The 21,497-nt window shown below is 43.7% G+C and overlaps 1 protein-coding gene across 2 annotated transcripts in view; it reads left to right on the top strand.

Annotated features, from left to right (window-relative positions):
* Positions 1–20,422, top strand: part of LOC117364015 (protein farnesyltransferase subunit beta-like) — a 146,174-nt gene extending 125,752 nt beyond the window's left edge. For both annotated transcript variants that reach the window (XM_033952728.1, XM_033952729.1), the window contains 2 exons: positions 5,225–5,339; positions 19,983–20,422. In XM_033952728.1, coding sequence (XP_033808619.1) covers positions 5,225–5,339; positions 19,983–20,090 — 223 coding nt within the window. In that variant the 3' untranslated portion in view covers positions 20,091–20,422. The remainder of the gene's footprint in view (positions 1–5,224; positions 5,340–19,982) is intronic.
* Positions 20,423–21,497: the final 1,075 nt, after the last annotated feature.

Here is a 21,497-nt window from a genome sequence, read left to right on the forward strand (position 1 = left end):
AACGCAGAAGTAAAAGCAAAGTCCTAGAAGTGCCCACCTAAGTGAGAACCACCTCAGAACTCTAAAAAGGAAGGTAAAAGGGCTGAAATATGGTCAGGGAACAATGGATACCCTTGTGCTGCTATTGTAGGCCATACTTACACCAAACACAGGAGATAATCCTGGAAACCATAGTGCCCTTGGTCGACACCTGTCTGCACTGGATTCAGGAAGAGGCTTGAGTTCTATCCACTCTGTCCATTCACTGAGTCATGCTGGAACAGCGGCATGTTGGGCCAGGGATTGGCCAGCTGTGCAAGCGGGAGGGTGGCACACTGCTTCTTCCCTGCACTGAGCTCCTCGCAGCAGCCCTTCTAGGTGGCAGAGCCTCCTATTCAGGCAGCCCTTCTTCCCGCCGCTGAGCTCCTCGCAGCAGCCCTTCTCGGAGGCAGAGGCTCCGACTCGGGCAGCCCTTTTTTCCGGTGCTGAGCTCCTCGCAGCAGCCCTTCTTGGCGGCAGAGGCTCCGACTCGGGCTGCCCCTCCCCTTGCACGCTCCCCGCAGGTACTTCACAGCCCGATCCGCTCGGCGCACAGCACTAGCCACAACTGACTGGCGCCACCGACTGAGCGCTTCCCCCAGCCAGAGCGCACGCAGACTGACACGGTAACTCGAGCTGCAGTCTCACTGTTACCCTTGGCCCATGAGGAAGGCTAGCATGCTGCTACTGTGCGCACACCCCGAAAACATTGGTAGACTCTCCATACAGTTTGGAAGGTACGGGGGCGGGGAGGTTACATTCGCTCCATAAGACACACCCTTATTTCTGCCCATTTTTGGGGGGGGAAAAAGTGTGTCTTATGGAGCGCAAAATACGGTAGATCTATAATGAATATCCTGAAAATGGTAGCTGTTTGGGTGGTGGTTAATTATTACAAGGCACTTGTTGGTAGTGTGCATATAAATTTTCTCTATGCAGGGGCCAGCAAATTTTCAAATTTGAAAGTATGTGTGTGTACATTCTACCTTTGGTGTTCCAACGTGCCTTTCTCCTTCCCTTCGTGTCCCACCGCGCCCCTTTCCTTCTCTCCTTGTCCCAATGCACCTCCCTCCATTCTATTCCCCAAGTACATGCCTCCCTCTCACAGGTGTTTACCTTCTTCTGGCCGGCTCCCTCCTCCTTCCAGCTGGCTCCCTCCTTCCAGCTGCAGTCATTTCTCTGCACAAAACTGCAGGCAGCAGCTGAATCAGAAGCCTATCTTCTGACGTGGGAAGAAAGGCTTCCAGCTCAGCCACCGGATGCTCATAGGAACTGCTGCCCGCGGCTTTGTGCAGAGAAAGAGGAGATAGCCGTCCAGAAGAAGGTAAACACCTGCAGGAGGGAGGCACATACTTGGGCACAGAATGGAGGGAGGAAGAGAAAGGGGCACGTTGGGACACAGGGAGGGAGAAGGGAATGTGGAGACTAGAGAGGGAGCACAAACTTCAGATAAAGGATGGAAGGAAGGAGGGAGAGGGCATGAACTTGAGACACAGAATGGAAGGAGGAAGGGGAGCATGATCCATATGATAGAAGAATGGAGAGAGTGAGGGAAAGAGATGCTGGGGTGGGAGAGGGAATAGAAAGGGAGAATTTAGTAAGTGAGAGAGGAAAGAGAGTGCACATGGGGAGATGAAGAAAGAGGATGATTGGACATAGAGAGAGAGAAAAAATTATTGGACATGGTATGGGAGAGGAGAGAGGTAGTGATGCATGGGGAAGAGAGAGATAAGACGGAGTAATGTTGGATGTGGTGGTGGAGAGGGAACAGTGGAATGGATGAAAAGGGATGCAAGAGGAGCATCAAGGTGCAGAAGGTGGGAAGAATACTAGGATATGAGTTACATACAAATTCAACTTGAGAACGGTTTAAAAAATGGAACCCGTTCTTAACCTGGGGACTGCCTGTATATGCCAGCTTTGAGAATTACCCAAGTAAATTTGTGCTTGATGTTTGTGTGCTTTTTAACATGCTCAAATTTCCCAATGTCAGTTTATGCATGTACTGTAGCACATAAACACTAATCTCTCCTACTACTACTCTGTCCCTGAAAATACCTCAGTCCTATCCAGCTAAATCTATATGTATACAGGTTGTACATGGATAAAGCTTATGTGCATATTGGAAAGGGAGGATTAATTTCATAAAATTTAATTATTGTGTGTAAAGCATTTGTAGCCATAGAAATGTCTTTTAAAATTACCTCTTCAAGAATACCTCTCTGCTTTTTATAAAAAGAAACAGGTGCAGATGAAGCACCTCCTAAATGTCTATAGATAATTTAGCTGTTTTGATCCTTTCTTAAACTATAAATCAATCAAATTGATTCTTAAGACCTGTGGAAAATAAATAGCATCTAGGCAAGTTGTCTCTTCAGGTATGGGTTAATAACAGATTAATCCAGAATGTGGTAACATATACCAGCTGTAACTGTAAGAAAAAAAATTACCATAAGATGTGAGAGAAAATTTGACTCCATGGCAGCCAGAATTGCATTCCAAGACGATATGCTATTTTAGAAAGTACAACTTGTGAAAAATATTGAAGGACATGGGTTTCATAGGTTAATTTATAAGTGCAAGCCATTCAAATGTTGTGATCACCAAGTATTTACTTCTAATGCTCACCATATGAGTTGCCAAAATCCACAGAGAGAACCAAAAAGAAAATAAAAAAGAAAGAAAGAAATAAGTGATTTAGAGGACCGGAAGGGGTATCAGACAACCCGGCACACAAAGATTGGATGCTGGGGACAATTCCTCATTTAACCCCACGGAACCTCCACCACCTAATATTATATTTTTTTATTTTTCTATAAAGCTTTACTTGACTGTGTTGCTCCTTTCATAATACTTGTTATCACTGTTGCGTTGCTACATTGTATAACTAGTAACCATTACTTAGCTTTAGCTTGCTGACAAAAAAATCTTTCCCCAGAACGCCAACGCGTTTCGATGTCCTTTCTCAAGGCGACATGGGGAGCTGAAATTACACACAAAAAGAAAAACAAAACAGCCCATTAAACTCACAAACCTTAAACAGAAAAAATCAAAATTAAATTAAATCAACTAAATTACTTACTTTGAATTAAAGTATCACTGAGTACCACCAACCGGCTGCAAACGCACGCCGAGGCAGACTGGCTCTGGGATTTAAATGCTGTATGTGGGCAGAACCACGCGCCCCATACGGGTCCGCTTAACTGAGCATAAATCGAGAGTCCATACTCACGCTGAATCGTCTCCTTTGGTCCGTCATTGGATCAGGCATGGGCACACGTTAAGAGATCTTAAATGGAGGGTGTTGGACCAGATCATAGTTGGGTGGGAGGGAGGCAACACTGTCCGGAGGCTTAACCGTTGCGAACTCCGGTGGATGTTTGTTTTAGATTCAATGTCCCCTAAGGGGTTAAATGAAACATCGGATTGGTTAGCTCAATCTGATGTATAGGCTAGCCAGTCTGCAGTTTGAGGTAGGGCCCCTTTAAGAAAAGTTTGTGGGGTTGTGGGTGTTCCCCGGAAGAGCTGTTCAGGTGGGGAGTATTTAAATCCCAGAGCCAGTCTGCCTCGGCGTGCGTTTGCAGCCGGTTGGTGGTACTCAGTGATACTTTAATTCAAAGTAAGTAATTTAGTTGATTTAATTTAATTTTGATTTTTTCTGTTTAAGGTTTGTGAGTTTAATGGGCTGTTTTGTTTTTCTTTTTGTGTGTAATTTCAGCTCCACATGTCGCCTTAAGAAAGGACATCGAAACGCGTTGGCGTTCTGGGGAAAGATTTTTTTGTCAGCAAGCTAAAGCTAAGTAATGGTTACTAGTTATACAATGTAGCAACGCAACAGTGATAACAAGTATTATGAAAGGAGCAACACAGTCAAGTAAAGCTTTATAGAAAAATAAAAAAATATAATATTAGGTGGTGGAGGTTCCGTGGGGTTAAATGAGGAATTGTCCCCAGCACCCAATCTTTGTGTGCCGGGTTGTCTGATACCCCTTCCGGTCCTCTAAATCACTTATTTTCTTTCTTTCTTTTTTATTTTCTTTTTGGTTCTCTCTGTGGATTTTGGTATCTGATTTTTACTGTCAACATCTCAGTAACAAGATTGTGGGGTTGTCACAGCATATGAGTTGACACCTGACTTTTCACTCACATGGGTAGGATAGGACAGCATAATCAGGATCAGTTCCTTTTGGCTGCACTGAGGCATTATTTATCCTGTTAACCTCATTATTTTCAGGTTATCTTATATTGGAAACCTTATAAATAGACCAATACAATACTCCTAGTCAATTCAGGGGCACCACACAATGACAGTAGGAAAGACACTAACATCATCTTCTAGTGTTCTGGCTGCCTGCCAACTTGATAGATCCTCAGTAAAAGGGCTTATCTACAAAAGAGATTTTCCCAATACAGTAGATTCTCTGTTAACCAGAACTAAAACAACCAGAACTCTCAAGCAACCTGGAAAAAAAAATCAAAGGAATACTGTAATACTTTAAATAAAAATAAAATAAATTTCTGGTGGAAATTTAAGTGTAAACTTGGCATGCCACACCTGAGTATGCCCATGCTTTGCCTACCACATGTCCGGTAGTTTGTCTAGAACACTTTATGGTATGGCATAGTATGGGGTATAGTTAGACCTATTTTTAATTGTAACTTTTCAAGCAACCAGAAACTAATTTATTTATTTATATTCTGCATATCCTACAATTCCAATTCTATGTAGATTACAAATTATTCAGGTACTGAAGCATTTTTCCCTGTACCTGGGGCACTGGGGGACTAAGTGACTTGCCCAGGGTCACAAGGAGCAGTGCGGGATTTGAACCCACAACCCCAGGATTCTGGGCTGTAGCTCTAACCACTGCACCACACACTCCCCAGATAATTTATCTGGCATCTATCAGTCCCCAAGGGTGCCAGTTAACTGAGAGTCTACCGTATATTTTTGGATATGGGGAAATTGCTTAGTTCCTAGACATTAAAGTAATACCTTTTTATCCTTTCAATTATTCAGTATAATTTCCTTGGGAAACACATGGCCTTTTTGGTATAACTTGTATTAAAACAATAAAATCTGATATTCTTCAAGGTTATTCCTTATATAATATAAAGCAGTTGAATTTGCATAACAGATTGTCCTTTATTTAAATATTTAAATACTTTGTCAGTCTAAAAAATAGTGTTGTTTTTTTTACTTCAGAGCCAGAGATTTTTATCATACTTGCTATTGCTTGAGTGGTTTATCAATAGCACAGCATTATGGTAGTGGTGATATCCTGCATGAAGTCATTCTTGGTGTACCAGAAAACTGCCTGGTAAGAAGTTTTTCCTTTATCTAAAATGACCATAACCATTCTTACTCTGCTACTCCTGTACAGTTGAAGGTCTTTGTAAAGATTTTACTCGTAATACCATTTGCATAATAATATACAGAAACTTTATTATTATTATTTTTTTTTTAGCCTGTTCTCCCAAAAGGAGCTCAGAACAGGTTACAAATCAAGTACTCAAACATTGTCCCTATCTATCCTGGCAGGCTCACAGTGTCTAATGTACCTGGGACAGTGGAGGATTGAGTGACTTGCCCAGGATCTAAGGAACAACGCAGGATTTGAACCCACAACCTCAGGGTGCTGAGGCTGTAGCTCTAACACTACGCCACACTCTCCTTCAGGATCAAGATAATACGTTAAAATTTTATTTTATATAGCACCCTTAAGGTTGCAAAACACTTATATAGTTTCAAGTTTTATTATTTTTAATATACCGACCATCAACAAATATCTAGCCGGTTTACAATGCTATGATAAAATGAAGAATTAAAATAATGCTTATAAAAGGGGGAAAAGTGAACATTGTAGACGTTTTACAAAGACATACATAAGAGTTGAGATTGAAGAAGAAAGGTGGGGGTAAAGTTACATTGTTAAAGAGAAAAAAGAAAAAAACTAGGGTTAAAAAGAAGAGAGAGGGAGAGGGATAAAACATTAAGGATTGGGTCGCTTCTTAAAAGCAGTTAGCAGACTTGGCAATAAGAAGTTTAGGAGCTGTGGAATACATCTTGAAATAAAAATGTTTTTAATTTAATCTTGAATTTATCTAGGAGATTTTCGTGGCAAAGTTGGGGAGGTAAGGCATTCCATAAAGTTGGGTCGACAACGGAGAAATTGGATTTCCTAGTGTAATAAAGATTCTTTAATAGAGGGAACAGATAGCAGTATTTATAGTGGAGTAAAGGTATGGGCCATACATTTGATATACTGCTTTTCTGTGGTGCAGCCAAAGCGTTTTGCATATTAGATAAAGGTACTTTTTCTGCCCCTAGTGGGCTCAAAATCTGAAAAAGGCAATTCGGGAAAGCTCACCTAAAGGTGTCAGTTCCATGACAAAGTTTATAGAACAATGGTGCCAATCCTGTGCATAAGTACTTGGCCCTGTTCTATAAAATTGGCATGCAAATTACGTTACATGTAACTGAAAGTAAACCATGCTGAGCTCTATATTTATGGAGATATGCGATATACAAACTTAAGGTTTAGTTTAGTTTAAAGTAGGCTGTACTTGAGTATGGTATATGGACATGTAATAGGTGTGTCACCATGTGACAAGAGCAACTTTTTTTTATTTTTTATTTATAGATTTTCAAATTACATACTAAAAGCAACTTATAGAACACTGTTAGTTGTGGGTGCTGCATGGCACACTTTGGTGCAGCAACTTGGACTAGCCATTGATCTGGCACAAGTGATTGTGCCTAAATTTTAGGGTGCCAGAGCTGCTTTGAGCTTGTATTCTCTAATGGATTAGGTATGCCTCAGTGCAGTTATTTGACAGCAGCTGAATTATGTGGGATGTCTCTATTGCTTATTTCTGTGAATATGACAGCTGCTTTCAATTTCATTGACCATGGACTTATTGAGGTGAATTGGATCTCTGTTATTGGAGAGAGTTAGGGACATTTGTATTAGAGATGGGTTTTTTATTATTTCTCTCTGTTTTTTTTAATTCATTTTTGCTGAATAGTTCCTTTCAGGATTTTTCAAGGTCTGAATTTTACAAGGTAGCGAATATTACTTGCCGAGTCCCGTAAGGGTATGTTTTAGCAATAGTTTTAACAATGTTTTGGCTCCATTGATGTCTTATCAGTAGCCCTAATTCTGAGTACACCCATAACTCTAATTATTGAAGTAAACTAAACTACATAAGCTAGATTATCAGTGCCAGAGAATGTGGTGAAAGCAGTAAGAACATAAGAAGTTGCCTCCACTGGGTCAGACCAGAGGTCCATTGCGCCCAGCGGTCCGCTCCCGCGGCGGCCCATCAGGTCTATGACCTGTGAAGTGGTTCCTGACCATTTCTATAACCTGCCTCTATTTCTATCTGTACCCCTCAATCCCCTTATCCTTTAGGAACCTATCCAAACCTTCCTTGAACCCCTGTAAAGTGCTCTGGCCTATCACAACCTCCGGAAGCACGTTCCATGTGTCCACCACCCTCTGGGTAAAAAAGAACTTCCTAGCATTTGTTCTAAACCTGTCCCCTTTCAGTTTCTCCGATTGACCCCTAGTACTTGTGGTTCCCCACAGTCTGAAGAATCTGTCCCTGTCTACCTTCTCTATGCCCTTCAGGATTTTGAAGGTTTCTATCATGTCTCCTCTAAGTCTCTGCATTTCCAGGGCGAACAACCCCAGCATTTTCAACCTGTCAGCATATGAAAAGTTTTCCATACCTTTTATCAGTTTAGTCGCTCTTCTCTGGACCCCTTCAAGTTCTGCCATGTCCTTCTTGAGGTGTGGCGATCAGTAGTGGACACAGTATTCCAGATGTGGGCGCACCATTGCACGATACAGCGGCATGATGGACTTCCTTCGTCCTGGTTGTGATACCCTTTTTAACGTAGGCTGTACTTGAGTATGGGTATATGGACAGGTAATAGGTGTGTCACCATGTGACAAGAGCAACTTTTTTTTATTTATAGATTTTCAAATTGCATACTAAGAACAACTTATAGAACACTGTTAATTGTGGGTGCTGCATGGCACACTTTGGTGCAGCAACTTGGACTTGCCATTGATCTGGCACAAGTGATTGCTTAGCATAGATCCATTGGTTGGCAAAGCCAGTGATAAACAGCATAAAATCCTGTTTTACTCTTTGAGATATTACCAGGTACTTGTGACCTGGGTTGGCCACTGTTGGAAACAGGATACTGGGCTTGATAGACCTTTGTTCTGTCCCAGTATGGCAACTCTTACGTTATGTTATAAGCCTGTACTTGCTTACTTTACAAAATATATCTAAAATATTAAGGTGTTCATTCAGTTTTTCTAATGCAATAGGCACATCATTCTTGAACCTGTGGGTTGTGTAGCTCTGATTATGTGCTCTGGTATAGAGACCTTCATTTACATTTTTTGTGCTCCGCCTCCCCTCACTCTGGGCTGTCGTGTAACTCCTCAGTTTTACTCTCTACATGCAAAATGTTACCGTGTTTCCCCAAAAATAAGCCCTAGTCCCAGGATTTGCAAGTAGTTCCCCTTCCTTCCCTCCCATCCCTTGTGAAGCAGAACCCTTGAGTGGACACCACCACTCCCCACCTCAGAGCACCCCGCCTCCGCCGCACAGCTGAACCCGCCGACCGCGAACGAGCCCTAGTACATACCTCCCTAAGCAGCGTCGGGTCAGCAGCACTCTAAACAGGCAGAGTGAATTCATAGGCGGACAAGGCCGAAGCAGCCTGTTTAGAGTGCTGCCGGCCCGACGCTACTTAAGGAGGTACATACTAGGACTCGCTCGCGGTCGGCAGAGTTCGGATAGGAGAGAGGGAAGGATGGGGGTTCAGCTGTGGGGGTGGTGCTCAGGGGGTGCTCGCTCAAGGGTTCTGCTGCACAAGGGATGGGAGGGAAGAGAAGCTGGGTAAGGGTCCTGCTGCACAAGGGGTGGGGACGGAGGGAAGAGAAGCTGGGCAAGGGTCCTGTTGCATAAGGAATGGGAGGGAGGGAAGGATAGAAGCTGGGTAAGGGTCCTGCTGCATGAGGGATGGGAGGGAAGAGAAGCTGGGCAAGGATCCTACGAGTGATGGGAGAGAGGGGAGAAAAGATGCTGCACATGTGGGGTAGGTACATACTAGGGCTCGCAGTCGCGAAGTTCCAGATAGGAGGGAGGGTGCTCACGCAAGGTTTCTGCTGCACGAGGGACGGAGAGAAGGAAGGAGAAAAAGCTGAGTAAGGGTCCTGCTGCACTCAAGGGATGAGTGGGAGGGGAGGAAAGATGCTGCACATATTGGGGAGAAAAAGGAAAGAGGAAGAATTGGGGGTGAAGGAGAAGAAGGGAGAGATGATCATGTACATACCCCCGAAAATAAGACCATAGTGTGTTTTTTGGGCCTAAAATTAATATAAGGACACTGTCTTATTTTCAGGGAAACATTGGTAGGAGTCTGTCTGTTCTACTTGTGTTTATTTTTCCTTTAATTTTGTTTTTTTGTTATCCGGTTGTAAGGCTTTTTGGTGCTGCAGAGGCTCCTGGTCTTGGAACATTTCTGGCTGCTAGAGAACACAGACTCTAAGGAGGAAATATTATATAGGACGCTGGTCTCAGCAGCCACCTAAGAAGTGGCTGAGAATCACAGAGTGGAATCCTATACAGAATTGTGTCTGCCCTAATGCACAGGTGCCTAATCCCACCTAACCGCCCCGATTCTCTAACCAGGACCAATGTCACAGGTGCCAGTTAGAGAATGGTGCCTGATCCTTGCCATCAGCTGATCGCAGCAAGGAAATCTCCCTGCCAGCGATCAGCTGAGTGGCTGCGACAGGGAACCCCGCTCCCTCCTGCTGCCACCCACCTAACTGGTAGACCCCCATACCTCCACACCATTTAAGATGAAAATCTAGCTGCCGTGAACTCGCCAATCAGCTAGCGGCTCTACATGCCCGTGCAGAGCCGCTAGCTGATTGGTTGCCATGAGTTCTTAATGGTTCCGCAAGAACCACACCATCCAGTAAGCTAGTGACTCTGCACGGGCAGGAGCGAAGGAAGGTCGCTCCTGCCGTGATTCACCACTGGACCACCAGGGATACTAAAGGTGCTTGGGGAAGGCGGGAGGGAGGGAGGTAAAAATTCTTAGAATCAGCTGGGACAGGAGGCGGGAGGGTTCCCTCCTCTCATCCACCACTGGACCACCAGGTTCACGGCAGGCCCGGCTTAGGCCTGCAACAGGTTCGGGAGGGTGGCGGGTCAGCGTTAACCCGAATATAAAACTGAGACCCCCATTTTGGTGCTTTTTTGTGCCCAAAAATCTTGGTTTATATTTGAGTATATATGGTAATTTCTGAGAGATGCAAAAATGTTTACTATAGAGCATATTGCGGGATCAAGTGTACCAGTGGCAAATAAGTAGAATAAAATATGTGCAATTGTCTCAGAATAATATATGAGCTAAGCTTCTGTTGTATAATATATCTTGTTATACAGTATTAATACAAAATAAAAGATCTGTATACCAGTGATGCACTAAAAACAGCATTGCCCATTAGAGGAGACCTTTACAAAGACTGAAAGCTGAAAAAAATTGAAGTTACATGAGGTGAAGAAGTGCAACTAGCAGAATTCAAAAGTATCCAAAAACCCACTAAGTGCATGAATACATTTATAATGATAAAATGTAAGGCTGGAAGAACGTTAGCCTAATAAAGATATAGCAGCTGTGTACAATATTATGCCAGGGCATACTAGGAAAATCAATAGGACATGCTATATGTGCTCCTCCAAATAATAACTCAGTTGATGCAGAGAATGGGCAGCTGTTCTAATATAAACTTTTCTGTGTTTGCTGGGGTTCTTGTGGCTTAAATTTTGAACAGTCCCTCTCTCGGACATCTGCTTTTGGTTGTTGACAGACTGTGTCAGCACAGAACAATTAGTAAGAATTGAACAAGAAGGGCCGTTTGTCCATTTCCTCAAACACATAATATCGGATATCCCAATTCTCACATGATTCATTTTAGAACAATTTTAAAATGTTTTATATATTTTTATTTTTATTTAATTTAATTTTTTTTTAATTTCAGTTCAATAAATAGAAAGAAAAAGACTCAGAAAACACATTTAGGATTAAATTTATTTGTGCATCATCTCTCTATCACGGGCTATAAAAAAACTTCCATTAACAACAAATAGATTTGCCACAAGGTTCTGGATCGATCTGTAGCTATGTTAAATCAACATTCAACTTAGTAAATATAAAAGTGAAAGCTGTAAGAACTTCTGGATCAAATGCTTTTCAGTTAACATTTTTGGTTTAAATCTTATCGTTGAAGATTCTGTATATAACACAGCATAAAAGAGTAACAAAATGAGAATTGTATGTCTAAACAGTCACGAAAATTACCTCCAAAAAGTCTTCTCGGTTAACAATGGATATATGTTGGCCCAATTTTCCTCCATTTGTGTAATGTCCTAGCCGAATAAGATATTGAGTTTCTGGCAGCGGCGCGCCCATTTGTCCTGCCTCACAATTTATCTTGACTTCTTTGAAGGTGTGAATAAACATGTGGATAAAGGTGAGCCGATTGATATAGTGTATCTAGATTTTCAGAAAGCTTTTGATAAAGTTCCTCACGAGAGGCTCCTGAGAAAATTAAAGTGTCATGGGATAGGTGGCAAAGTTCAGTTGTGGATTAGGAATTGATTATTGGATAGAAAAGAGAGGGTAGGGTTAAATGGTCATTTTTATCAGTGGAGGAGAGTAAACAGTGGAGTGCTACAGGGGTCTGTAATGGGACCGGTGCTATTTAACTTGTTTATAAATGATCTGGAAATTGGAACGACGAGTGAGGTGATTAAATTTGCAGATGATACTAAACTTCAAAGTTGTTAAAGCGCATGCGGATTGTGAAAAATTGCAGGCGGACCTTAGGAAAGTGGAAGACTGGACATCAAAATGGCAGATGAAATTTAATGTGGACAAATGCAAAGTGATTCACATTGGGAAGAATTACCTGAATCACAGTTACCGAATGGTAGGGTCCACTTTGGGGATTAGCGCCCAAGAAAAGGATGGGGTGTCATCGTAGACAATACGTTGAAATCTTCTGCCCAATGTGCGGCGGTGGCCAAAAAAAGCAAATAGGATGCTAGGAATTATTTAAAAAAGGGATGGTTAAAAGAATAAGAATATTATAAAGCCCCTGTATCGCTCCATGGTGAGACCTCATCTGGAGTATTGCGTTCAATTCTGGTCTCCTTATCTCAAGAAAGATATAGTGGCGCTAGAAAAAGTTCAAAGAAGAGCGACCAAGATGGTAAAGGGGATGGATCTCCTCTCGTATGAAGAAAGACTAAAACGGTTAGAGCTCATTCAGCTTGGAAAAGAGAAGGCTGAGGGGTAGATATGATTGAAGTCTACCAAAATTCTGAGTGCAGTAGAATGGGTACAAGTGGATCGATTTTTCACTACGTCTAAAATTACAAAGACTAGGGGCCACTCGATGAAGTTACAGGGAAATACTTTTAAAAACATTTGAAGGAATTTTTTTTCACTCAGAGAATAGTTAAGCTCTGGAATGCATTGCCAGAGAATGTGGTAAGAGCGGATAGTGTAGCTGGTTTTAAGAAAGGTTTTGGGACAAGTTCCTGGAGGAAAAGTCCATAGTCTGTTATTGAGAAAGCACGGGGGAAGCCACATGCTTGTCTATGTATCGGTAGCATGGAATATTGCTACACCTTGGGTTTTGGCCAGGTACTAGTGACCTAGTTTGGCCACCATGAGAATGGGCTACTGGGCTTGATGGACCATTGGTCTGACCCAGTAAGGCAGTCTTTTCTTATGTACAAGTGGTATATCAAATGCAATAAATACAAATACTAATTAGGCAAGTTTGTTTGCCTTTCATTGCTTCAGGCATCAAATTTAGACTGTAGATACTCACAAGGGAAGGACCTATATACTATACTTGAATTGTAATTCATATTGAGTTCCATGTTAAATCTCAACTACCAATATATTTTGGGAGCATTTCAGTGAATACAACATACAATTAAAAAATGTATGTATTCTAGTACTAAATTAGAGAGTTGAGCGGGGCCAGAAAATCCCACCATCCTCACCAGTATCCTACCTGATACCGCCCGACCCTGCGAGGAATCTCCTCCATCCCCACCCAACCCCGCGAGGAATTCCCACCCGTCTCCCCATAAAAGTTACCTGTCCCCATAAAAAGCAGTTATAATTTTTTGGGTTTTTTTTAAAGTCTTACTTTATTTAAACCAACAATAAAATACAATATAAACAAATGACAGTGAACAGAAATGCATACATTAGGTCATGTGACTGTACGGTCAACTGTTTCTTGTTAAAAAAAAATAAGAGTTGGATTTTTTGGCAATATAAAGCTTATATATGTAGAGCAAACAAATCTGGTTCCACCATCTGGCATAGGTAACTTGTGAGAGATCCTTCCAAGATCCACAAATGGTTTTTAATGCAGCAATGAGTAAAGAATCAAACAATACAGCATCAAAATCATTTAAAGCAGAACAATGGTTACATAAGAAAAATTTAATTTTTTTTTTTTTTTTAATATTTTCTTCCTTATCCTCATCAACCATGCACCCTTACCCTTCTCGTTCTATCCTTCCCCCTCTATCTCATTTCTTCTAAATTATGTAACTTTTCCCTTCCTCCCCATTTATCCTCACTTTCCAGTTTGTCAGTTTATGTCATTTACGTTCATTTCATTTACTTTTGTGCACTTACTATTATTTCTTTCTAATTTTTTCTCTCTTTTAAATTTTATTGTTAACCGGTCAGATATTTGTTTTATGATCGGGATATTAAAAACTAATAAACTTGGAAACTTGCCAAAACTGAAATGGAAACCACAAATCAAACTCAGCAAGTACTTCATTTTGTACTAAACACAATTGGTGGCATAACCATGAGAGGGGGCTGGGCCTCCCACTTTGAGCTTAGCACCCCTTCCCCCAATGAAAATGAACATCTCCCTTGCTATAGCTGGTGGGACATTTTATTTTTTCATCATCTTAGTCCTAGTTTCTGCTTATGTCTATCTTCTACTAATTCTCTTTCCAGGCCTCGGTTCCATCCCCGAGGAAGTCCCGAAGAATTGAGGGGATCCTTGCTGGAGTCCCATGGGATTCCTGCAATCCCCATTTCTATGCAGACTTCTAGTCTAAATCTTCCACAACCTCTGTTATGTGTGTGTATTACTTTTTACCTCTGTGCTAATTACCGTATTTTCACGCAAATAACACGCACCCGTATAAAACGCGCACACGTGTATAGCGCGCAGAAATCACGATGATAAGCACAAAAACTTTGGTATAACGCGCTCACGATTATACCGCGCATGCTGCCCGACTCTCCGTTCACCCCCCCGACCTCCCTGCACTGCCCCCCTCTCCGTGCGCTGTCCCGACTCTCCGTTCACCCCCCCTGACTTCTGTGCACTGCCCCGACTTTCCGTGCGCTGTCCCGACTCTCCGTTCACCACCCCCTGACTTCCGTGCACTGCCCTGACTTTCCGTGCGCTGTCCCGACTCTCCGTTCACCCCCCTGACTTCCGTGCACTGCCGTGTCCGTGCGTGTCCCGACTCTGTTCTTGCACTGCCCCGCCTCTCCGTGCGCTGTCCCGACTCTCCGTTCCCCCCCCCTGACTTCCGTGCACTGCCCCGCCTCTCCGTGCGCTGTCCCGACTCTCCGTTCACCCCCCCCCTGACTTCCGTGCACTGTCCCCCCTTGAAGGTCTGTCCCCATCCTGAAAGCCTGATGCCCCCCCCCGACGTCCGATACATCCTCCCCCCGAAGGACCGCCGACTCCCCAACAATATCGGCCAGGAGGGAGCCCAAATCCTCCTGGCCACGGCGACCCCCTAACCCCACCCCGCACTACATTACGGGCAGGAGGGATCCCAGGCCCTCCTGCCCTCGACGCAAACCCCCCTCCCCCCAACGACCGCCCCCCCCCCAAGAACCTCCGACCGCCCCCCAGCCGACCCGCGACCCCCCTGGCGACCCCCACGACCCCCCACCCCCCCTCCCCGTACCTTTGGTAGTTGGGCCAGAAGGGAGCCCAAACCCTCCTGGCCACGGCGACCCCCTAACCCCACCCCGCACTACATTACGGCAGGAGGGATCCCAGGCCCTCCTGCCCTCGACGCAAACCCCCCTCCCCCCAACGACCGCCCCCCCCCAAGAACCTCCGACCGCTCCCCCCCCCAGCCGACCCGCGACCCCCCTGGCGACCCCCACGACCCCCCCACCCCCTTCCCCGTACCTTTGGTAGTTGGCCGGACAGACGGGAGCCAAACCCCCTGTCCGGCAGGCAGCCAACGAAGGAATGAGGCCGGATTGGCCCATCCGTCCTAAAGCTCCGCCTACTGGTGGGGCCTAAGGCGCGTGGGCCAATCAGAATAGGCCCTGGAGCCTTAGGTCCCACCTGGGGGCGCGGCCTGAGGCACATGGTCGGGTTGGGCCCATGTGCCTCAGGCCGCGCCCCCAGGTGGGACCTAAGGCTCCAGGGCCTATTCTGATTGGCCCACGCGCCTTAGGCCCCACCAGTAGGCGGAGCTTTAGGATGGATGGGCCAATCCGGCCTCATTCCTTCGTTGGCTGCCTGCCGGACAGGCGGGTTTGGCTCCCGTCTGTCCGGCCAACTTCCAAAGGTACGGGGAAGGGGGTGGGGGGTGTGGGGGGTGGGGGTCGGCCAGGGGGTCGCGGGTCGGCTGGGGCGGTCGGAGGTTCTTGGGGGGGGGACGGTCGTTGGGGGGGAGGGGGGTTTGCGTCGAGGGCAAGAGGGCTTGGGCTCCCTCCTGCCCTAATGTAGTGCGGGGTGGGGTTAGGGGGTCGCCGTGGCCAGGAGGGTTTGGGCTCCCTTCTGGCCCGATATTGTCGGGAAGTCGGCGGTCCTTCGGGGTGGGTGCGAGTGGTCCTGCCGGGGGGGGGGGATGTATCGGACGTCGGGGAGTCGGCCGGGCAAGAGGGCTTGGGCTCCCTCTTGCTCCGATCGTGGATGCGGGTGCGGGTGGGAGCGCGTGCGAGTGGTCGTTCGGGGTGGGGTGCGAGTGGTCCTGCTGGGGGGGTGAGTCGGGCGGGGTGGGAACTATGTTTGAAAACTTTCGTATACCGCGCTCACGCATATAACGCGCGAGGGGTATGCGCGGTAGGTAAAAACGCGTATAACGCGCGCGTTATGCGTGAAAATACGGTAGACAGTTTCAACCAGGAGACTCATGATCATTTCATGATAACTAGTTTCTTTTTTTGTCCCAAGGCTCTAATCAGTGGTAAGGCAGCTTTGAAAATGTTCAGCAATATCATATTGTAACCTTGATTTCAACTGATCTGAACTGCCTGTTCCTTTATAGGAAAGAAAAAGCAGCAACAATTCTAAGCAAGCTCTGAATCCTGGAGACAAACATTTGAATGAAAGTGAATGAACTGTTCTAAAGCTACTATGTCATACTGGGAAAGACCAAAGGTTCATCAACCCCAGTATCTTGTTTCCAACTGTGGTCAACCCCAGTCCCAAGTACCTAGTTATGAAGATCCCAAGTAGTAAAACAGAGTTTATGCTGCTTATCCTATGATAAGCAGCATAGGTGAAAGGATACACATAGATACGAGGGGAGTTCAATAATTTATCTACCGCAGTAGGAAAGAAGAGTTTTCATAAATTTTTTGTTTTATTTTCCAATATAGTCCCCCTGATAGCTCCATATACTTCATACACTTTCCTGCAAATAACTTTAACCCCTTTGAAAAGAATTCTGTTTGACCTTCAGACCAGGATGACACAGCTTCCTCATCGCCTTCATCACTTGAAAAACACTGTCCATGGAGAGATTTCTTCAATATTCGGAAATTATCTGAGGGAGCCAGGTCTGAACTGCTATAGTTTCATGCTAATTAAACTGTCAGCATTTTCTATTAGATCAAAGCAATCTGCTATAATAAAACCCTTAGCCACACATGCACACTTCAAACTTCTGTGATCCGTGACACGCATGCTCAGTGCCTGCCTCAGCTGATTTCCTGCCCCGATCTCCGACACCGGCTGACTTTCTGCCTTTTGACTAAGTTGCCAATGCCGGGACGCCTCTTCTTCTCACCCCCCGGACCAGCAGTGACAGCAGCCGCGGTTTTATCAAGCAGCTGCAGGGCATTTGCTAGGCCAGCCCACTTCAATAATGTGAGGCAGGCAGGCCTAGTAAAAGCCCCAAGGCTTCCAGGGCTAGCGGATGCTGGACAGGGGGAGCAGGGAAGGGAGAAGGTCTACAACTGGACAGGGAGGAGAGAAAGAAAGAAAGACAGACAGCGGGCAGGGAGAGAGACAGGCAGACAGGGGGCCAGGGAGAGAAAGAAAGACAGACATACAGAAAGAAAGAAATGCCTAAGTCTACACATCTATTCTAGCATCCGTAATGTAACTGGCTAAAAAACTAGTAGAATATAGTATTCCATTCCTCTGCATACTTGTCCTGTAAAGTCTCCAGGTATGTGTGTATATTTTATACATCTATCTACAGTAGCTGTACATATACTGTATATAGATATATAGATAGTCATGAAACAAAAGATATCCACAAAAATGTGTATTTTAACTGAGGAATTAATTAGGACACCTTAATAGCTAGTGTTACCCCCTTTGGCTGAAATAACTGCAGTGAGACGCTTCGTGTAGCAATCTGCCAGTCTCTGACATCGGTCTGAGGAAAGTTTGGCCCCCCCCCCCCCCTCAATGCAGAATTCTTTCAGCTATGAGATGTTTGAGGAGTTTCTTGCATGTACAGCCCATTTCAAATCACCCCACAGCATCTCAATGGGATTAAGATCAGGGCTTTGACTTGGCCACTCTAGGACTCTCCATTTCTTAGTTTTCAGCCAGTCCTTGGTGGATTTACTGGTATGTTTTGGGTCATTGTTATGTTGCAGGGACAAGTTCCGTTTCAGCTTTAATTTTCTTACAGATGGTCTCGCATGTTCCTCAAGCACCCTCTGATACACGGTAGAATTCATGGTGGATTCTATTATGATGAGCTGACCAGGTCCTGCTGCAGCAAAGCTTCCCAAACCCATGATATTTCCACCTCCATGCTTCACAGTTGGTATGATGTTCTTTTCCTAGAATGCTGTATTTGGTGTACGCCAAACATGTTCTCTTTTCTGATGTCCAAATAATTCAATTTTAGACTCCATAGAACACTAGGACTCTCCATTTCTTAGTTTTCAGCCAGTCCTTGGTGGATTTACTGGTATGTTTTGGGTCATTGTTATGTTGCAGGGACAAGTTCTGCTTCGGCTTTAATTTTCTTACAGATAGTCTCACATGTTCTTCAAGCACCCTCTGATACAAGGTAGAATTCATGGTGGATTCTATTCCATAAGTTCTGGTTTTTGTCTATGTACTCTCTGGCAAACTTCAGTCTGGCCTTGATGTTTCTCTTAGAGAGCAAAGGTTTCTTCCTTGCACACCCCCCATGCACGTTAAATTTGAGCAGTCTCTTTCTGATTGTAGAGGCATGCACTTTTGCATCAACAGTAGCAAGAGCCTGCTGTAGATCCCGTGATGACATTTTAGGGGTTTTGGAGACTTCTTTTAGCATCTTGCAGTCTGCTCTTGGAGTTAACTTGCTTGGCCGGCCAGACCTGGGCATCTTGGCAGTTGTATGGAAAAGTCCTCCACTTGTACACTATTTTCCATACCGTGGAATAGCTAATGTCAAATTCTTTTTGAGATCTTTTTAAATCCCTTACCAGACTTTTAAGCTGCTACAATCTTCTTTCTGAAGGCCTCAGACTGCTCTTTTGATCTCACTATGTTGTTCACTCTCACCGCAGCAGTCATGAGCACACCAAACTAAATGTCTGAGGTTTAACTAGAGCAAACCTCCTTCAAAATGCTGAGTAATGATGTTCTAATCATGTGCACCTGATGTGATAAACCTGTGTGTCATTTTAAGTGAGAGGATATGTGGGGATGTCCTAATTTATTTCTCAAAATACACATTTTTTTGGATATCTTTTATTTCATGAGTAAATCAAGGAAATGCAGGGTACACCTGGCGGGGCCTCCACCGGACTTGATGGACCAAGGGTCTGATCCGGAGATGGCAATTCTTATGTTCTTATGTTACCTGCAATTACATCACTTTCATTTCCAGAGATAAATAATAAAAAAAATTTGACATCGATATGTGAACATTTCTTAAGAAAGAACCAAATATTTCATGGGGTGTCCTAATTTTATCACATGACTGTATATAGATATCTTTTACCATATTTGCATATAAATTGTTTTGAGAAAAGTAACTTGGATTCAAGAGTCCCTGTGGTGGCATGGGATAATTTGCCCCATAGGACATGATGGTTAACATTTTTCTGATGACATCTGAAAGGCAAGGAAAAACATTACAAATTTAAATGTGTGCTGTATGTTATAGTCTGTTCATCCACTTCCTTTTTTCTCTACTTAGCCACATGAAGACAGTAAAAGCAGTTTGCACAGGGTCCTGCATGTCAGTGTATGCAGTCAGAGAGCAATAATCTGCTTGTGTTTTCTAGTCTTAACAGGAAACTCACAGAGGAGGAGAGGAAGGTCTGTGAATGCTCACTGACTCAGAGATCCCATACTTACTGCCTTTATTTGACCATCGGTCAGGATTAAGATCCAGAGAAATGGGGGACAGTCCTTCCCCCCCTCCAACTCTATTCATTGATATGACCCTCCCCGTTTGGGGGTTCTGACCCCATTGGTTGGGAACCACTTGCATAGGATTTGCTAGGCATGCCTCCAGTTCTTTTTATGAAACTGGAGTAAAGTAGCTTTTTGTCTTTGAAACCTCCTCCCCCCCCCCAAAAAAAAAAAAAAAGAAGTATTACCAGTAGAAGATATTCATGTGCCTCTTTTTTTTTCTTTTCTTTATCTTTTTAACAGCAACCTACGCATCCTGTGTACAACATTGGCCCGGATAAAGTAATACGAGCAGTTATGTATTTTCTTAAAAAGCCTGTTCCAGTGGTGAAGAATGCTGCAGCCAATTAAATTTTGGCTTCCGAGATATTTTGGATTGTGTTCTACTTGCATTGTGCGAGCACTGCAAGAGCTTTGATCATTCCAGAGCCCCGTTCAAATATTTTGTTCTACCATTAAAAACAGTGTCTTATGTTTTAAAGACCCTAGGATGCTAGTCAGACCAAAACAAATGGGAGTAGTAATTTAAATATATATAAAAAAAAATTATTGAACAGTGTTCTATAGACTTAAACCTGCTAATAGTATATGGGAAGTCTGAGACCTGATTACTTTTCAAGAAGAGACATTTGTTAATAATGCATACTTGTGAACATGCTTCAATAAAAGAAAAAGAGAATTTGTTATGGTGTTACACTCTAGTGATTTAAATCTGTATACCTATACATTTCAAGATAATTTTCATCAATAGAAGACTTACCACAAAGAGTTTACAATGAATGTTTGAGCACAATGAGGCAGTGACTTATGTACACTATGGCACAGTGAATGACAGAGGCCTCCATGCTGGATCTCTAACAATTACAATGGACTGAACCCAGAAGTGGTCAACTTGTCATACAGAATGGGTCATATTAACTTAGAAGGTGAGCCTGAGTCCATGGGTGGCTGAAATCATTCAGTTTTTTTCATAATTAATGTAAAAGCTCATAAATATGGATATCCTGAAAACCAGACTTGTTTGCAACAACTTAAGTAGAATTTGCCAGTTCCTGCTTTAACAGTAATTCAGTTTTGTATTAGTCCTCTTTGATCCTATGATGAACTGAGACATCTGTAGTAGAAAAGAGCTTTATCAAAGACCATGCTAAACTAGAGGTTTAGAATCACGATAGTGGCCAGTTGACTAGACTATGCGACTAGTCGGTGTGATATAATGGTAGTAAATTGCTAAACAAACAAAAGCCTGAATGGAGACCCTAAATTTAATCAATTACTGCAAAGAAAAATTGGAATATATATGAGTGTTAATATGAAACTCTGCTATATAGCTGACTGTCAAGAGTTAACCATTGTAGAGCCCAAAGCTGCTGTTAAAAGTAGAAAAATTAAAATTCCCTAAACTATAATGTAAGTGTAGGCCAGGGGTAGGCAATTCCGGTCCTCGAGAGCCGGAGCCAGGTCAGGTTTTCAGGATATTCACAATAAATATGCATGAACTAGATTTGCATCTCAAGGAGGCAGTGCATGCAAATCCATCTCATACATATTCATTGTGGATATCCTGAAAACCTGACCTGGCTCCGGCTCTTGAGGACCAGAATTACACCTGGTGTAGGCCAAAGAATGGCAGATGTAAATTTAGGAGCTTAGCTGATTTTACAGAGATATTTATTATGTGTATCAGGCTCATTGTTACTATTTCAAAAATTATATATAAAAATTAGGCCTGATATTCAAAGGATGTATGCTGCTGAT

Source organism: Geotrypetes seraphini, chromosome 7, assembly GCF_902459505.1.
Source record: "Geotrypetes seraphini chromosome 7, aGeoSer1.1, whole genome shotgun sequence".
NCBI classification, from domain to species: domain Eukaryota; kingdom Metazoa; phylum Chordata; class Amphibia; order Gymnophiona; family Dermophiidae; genus Geotrypetes; species Geotrypetes seraphini.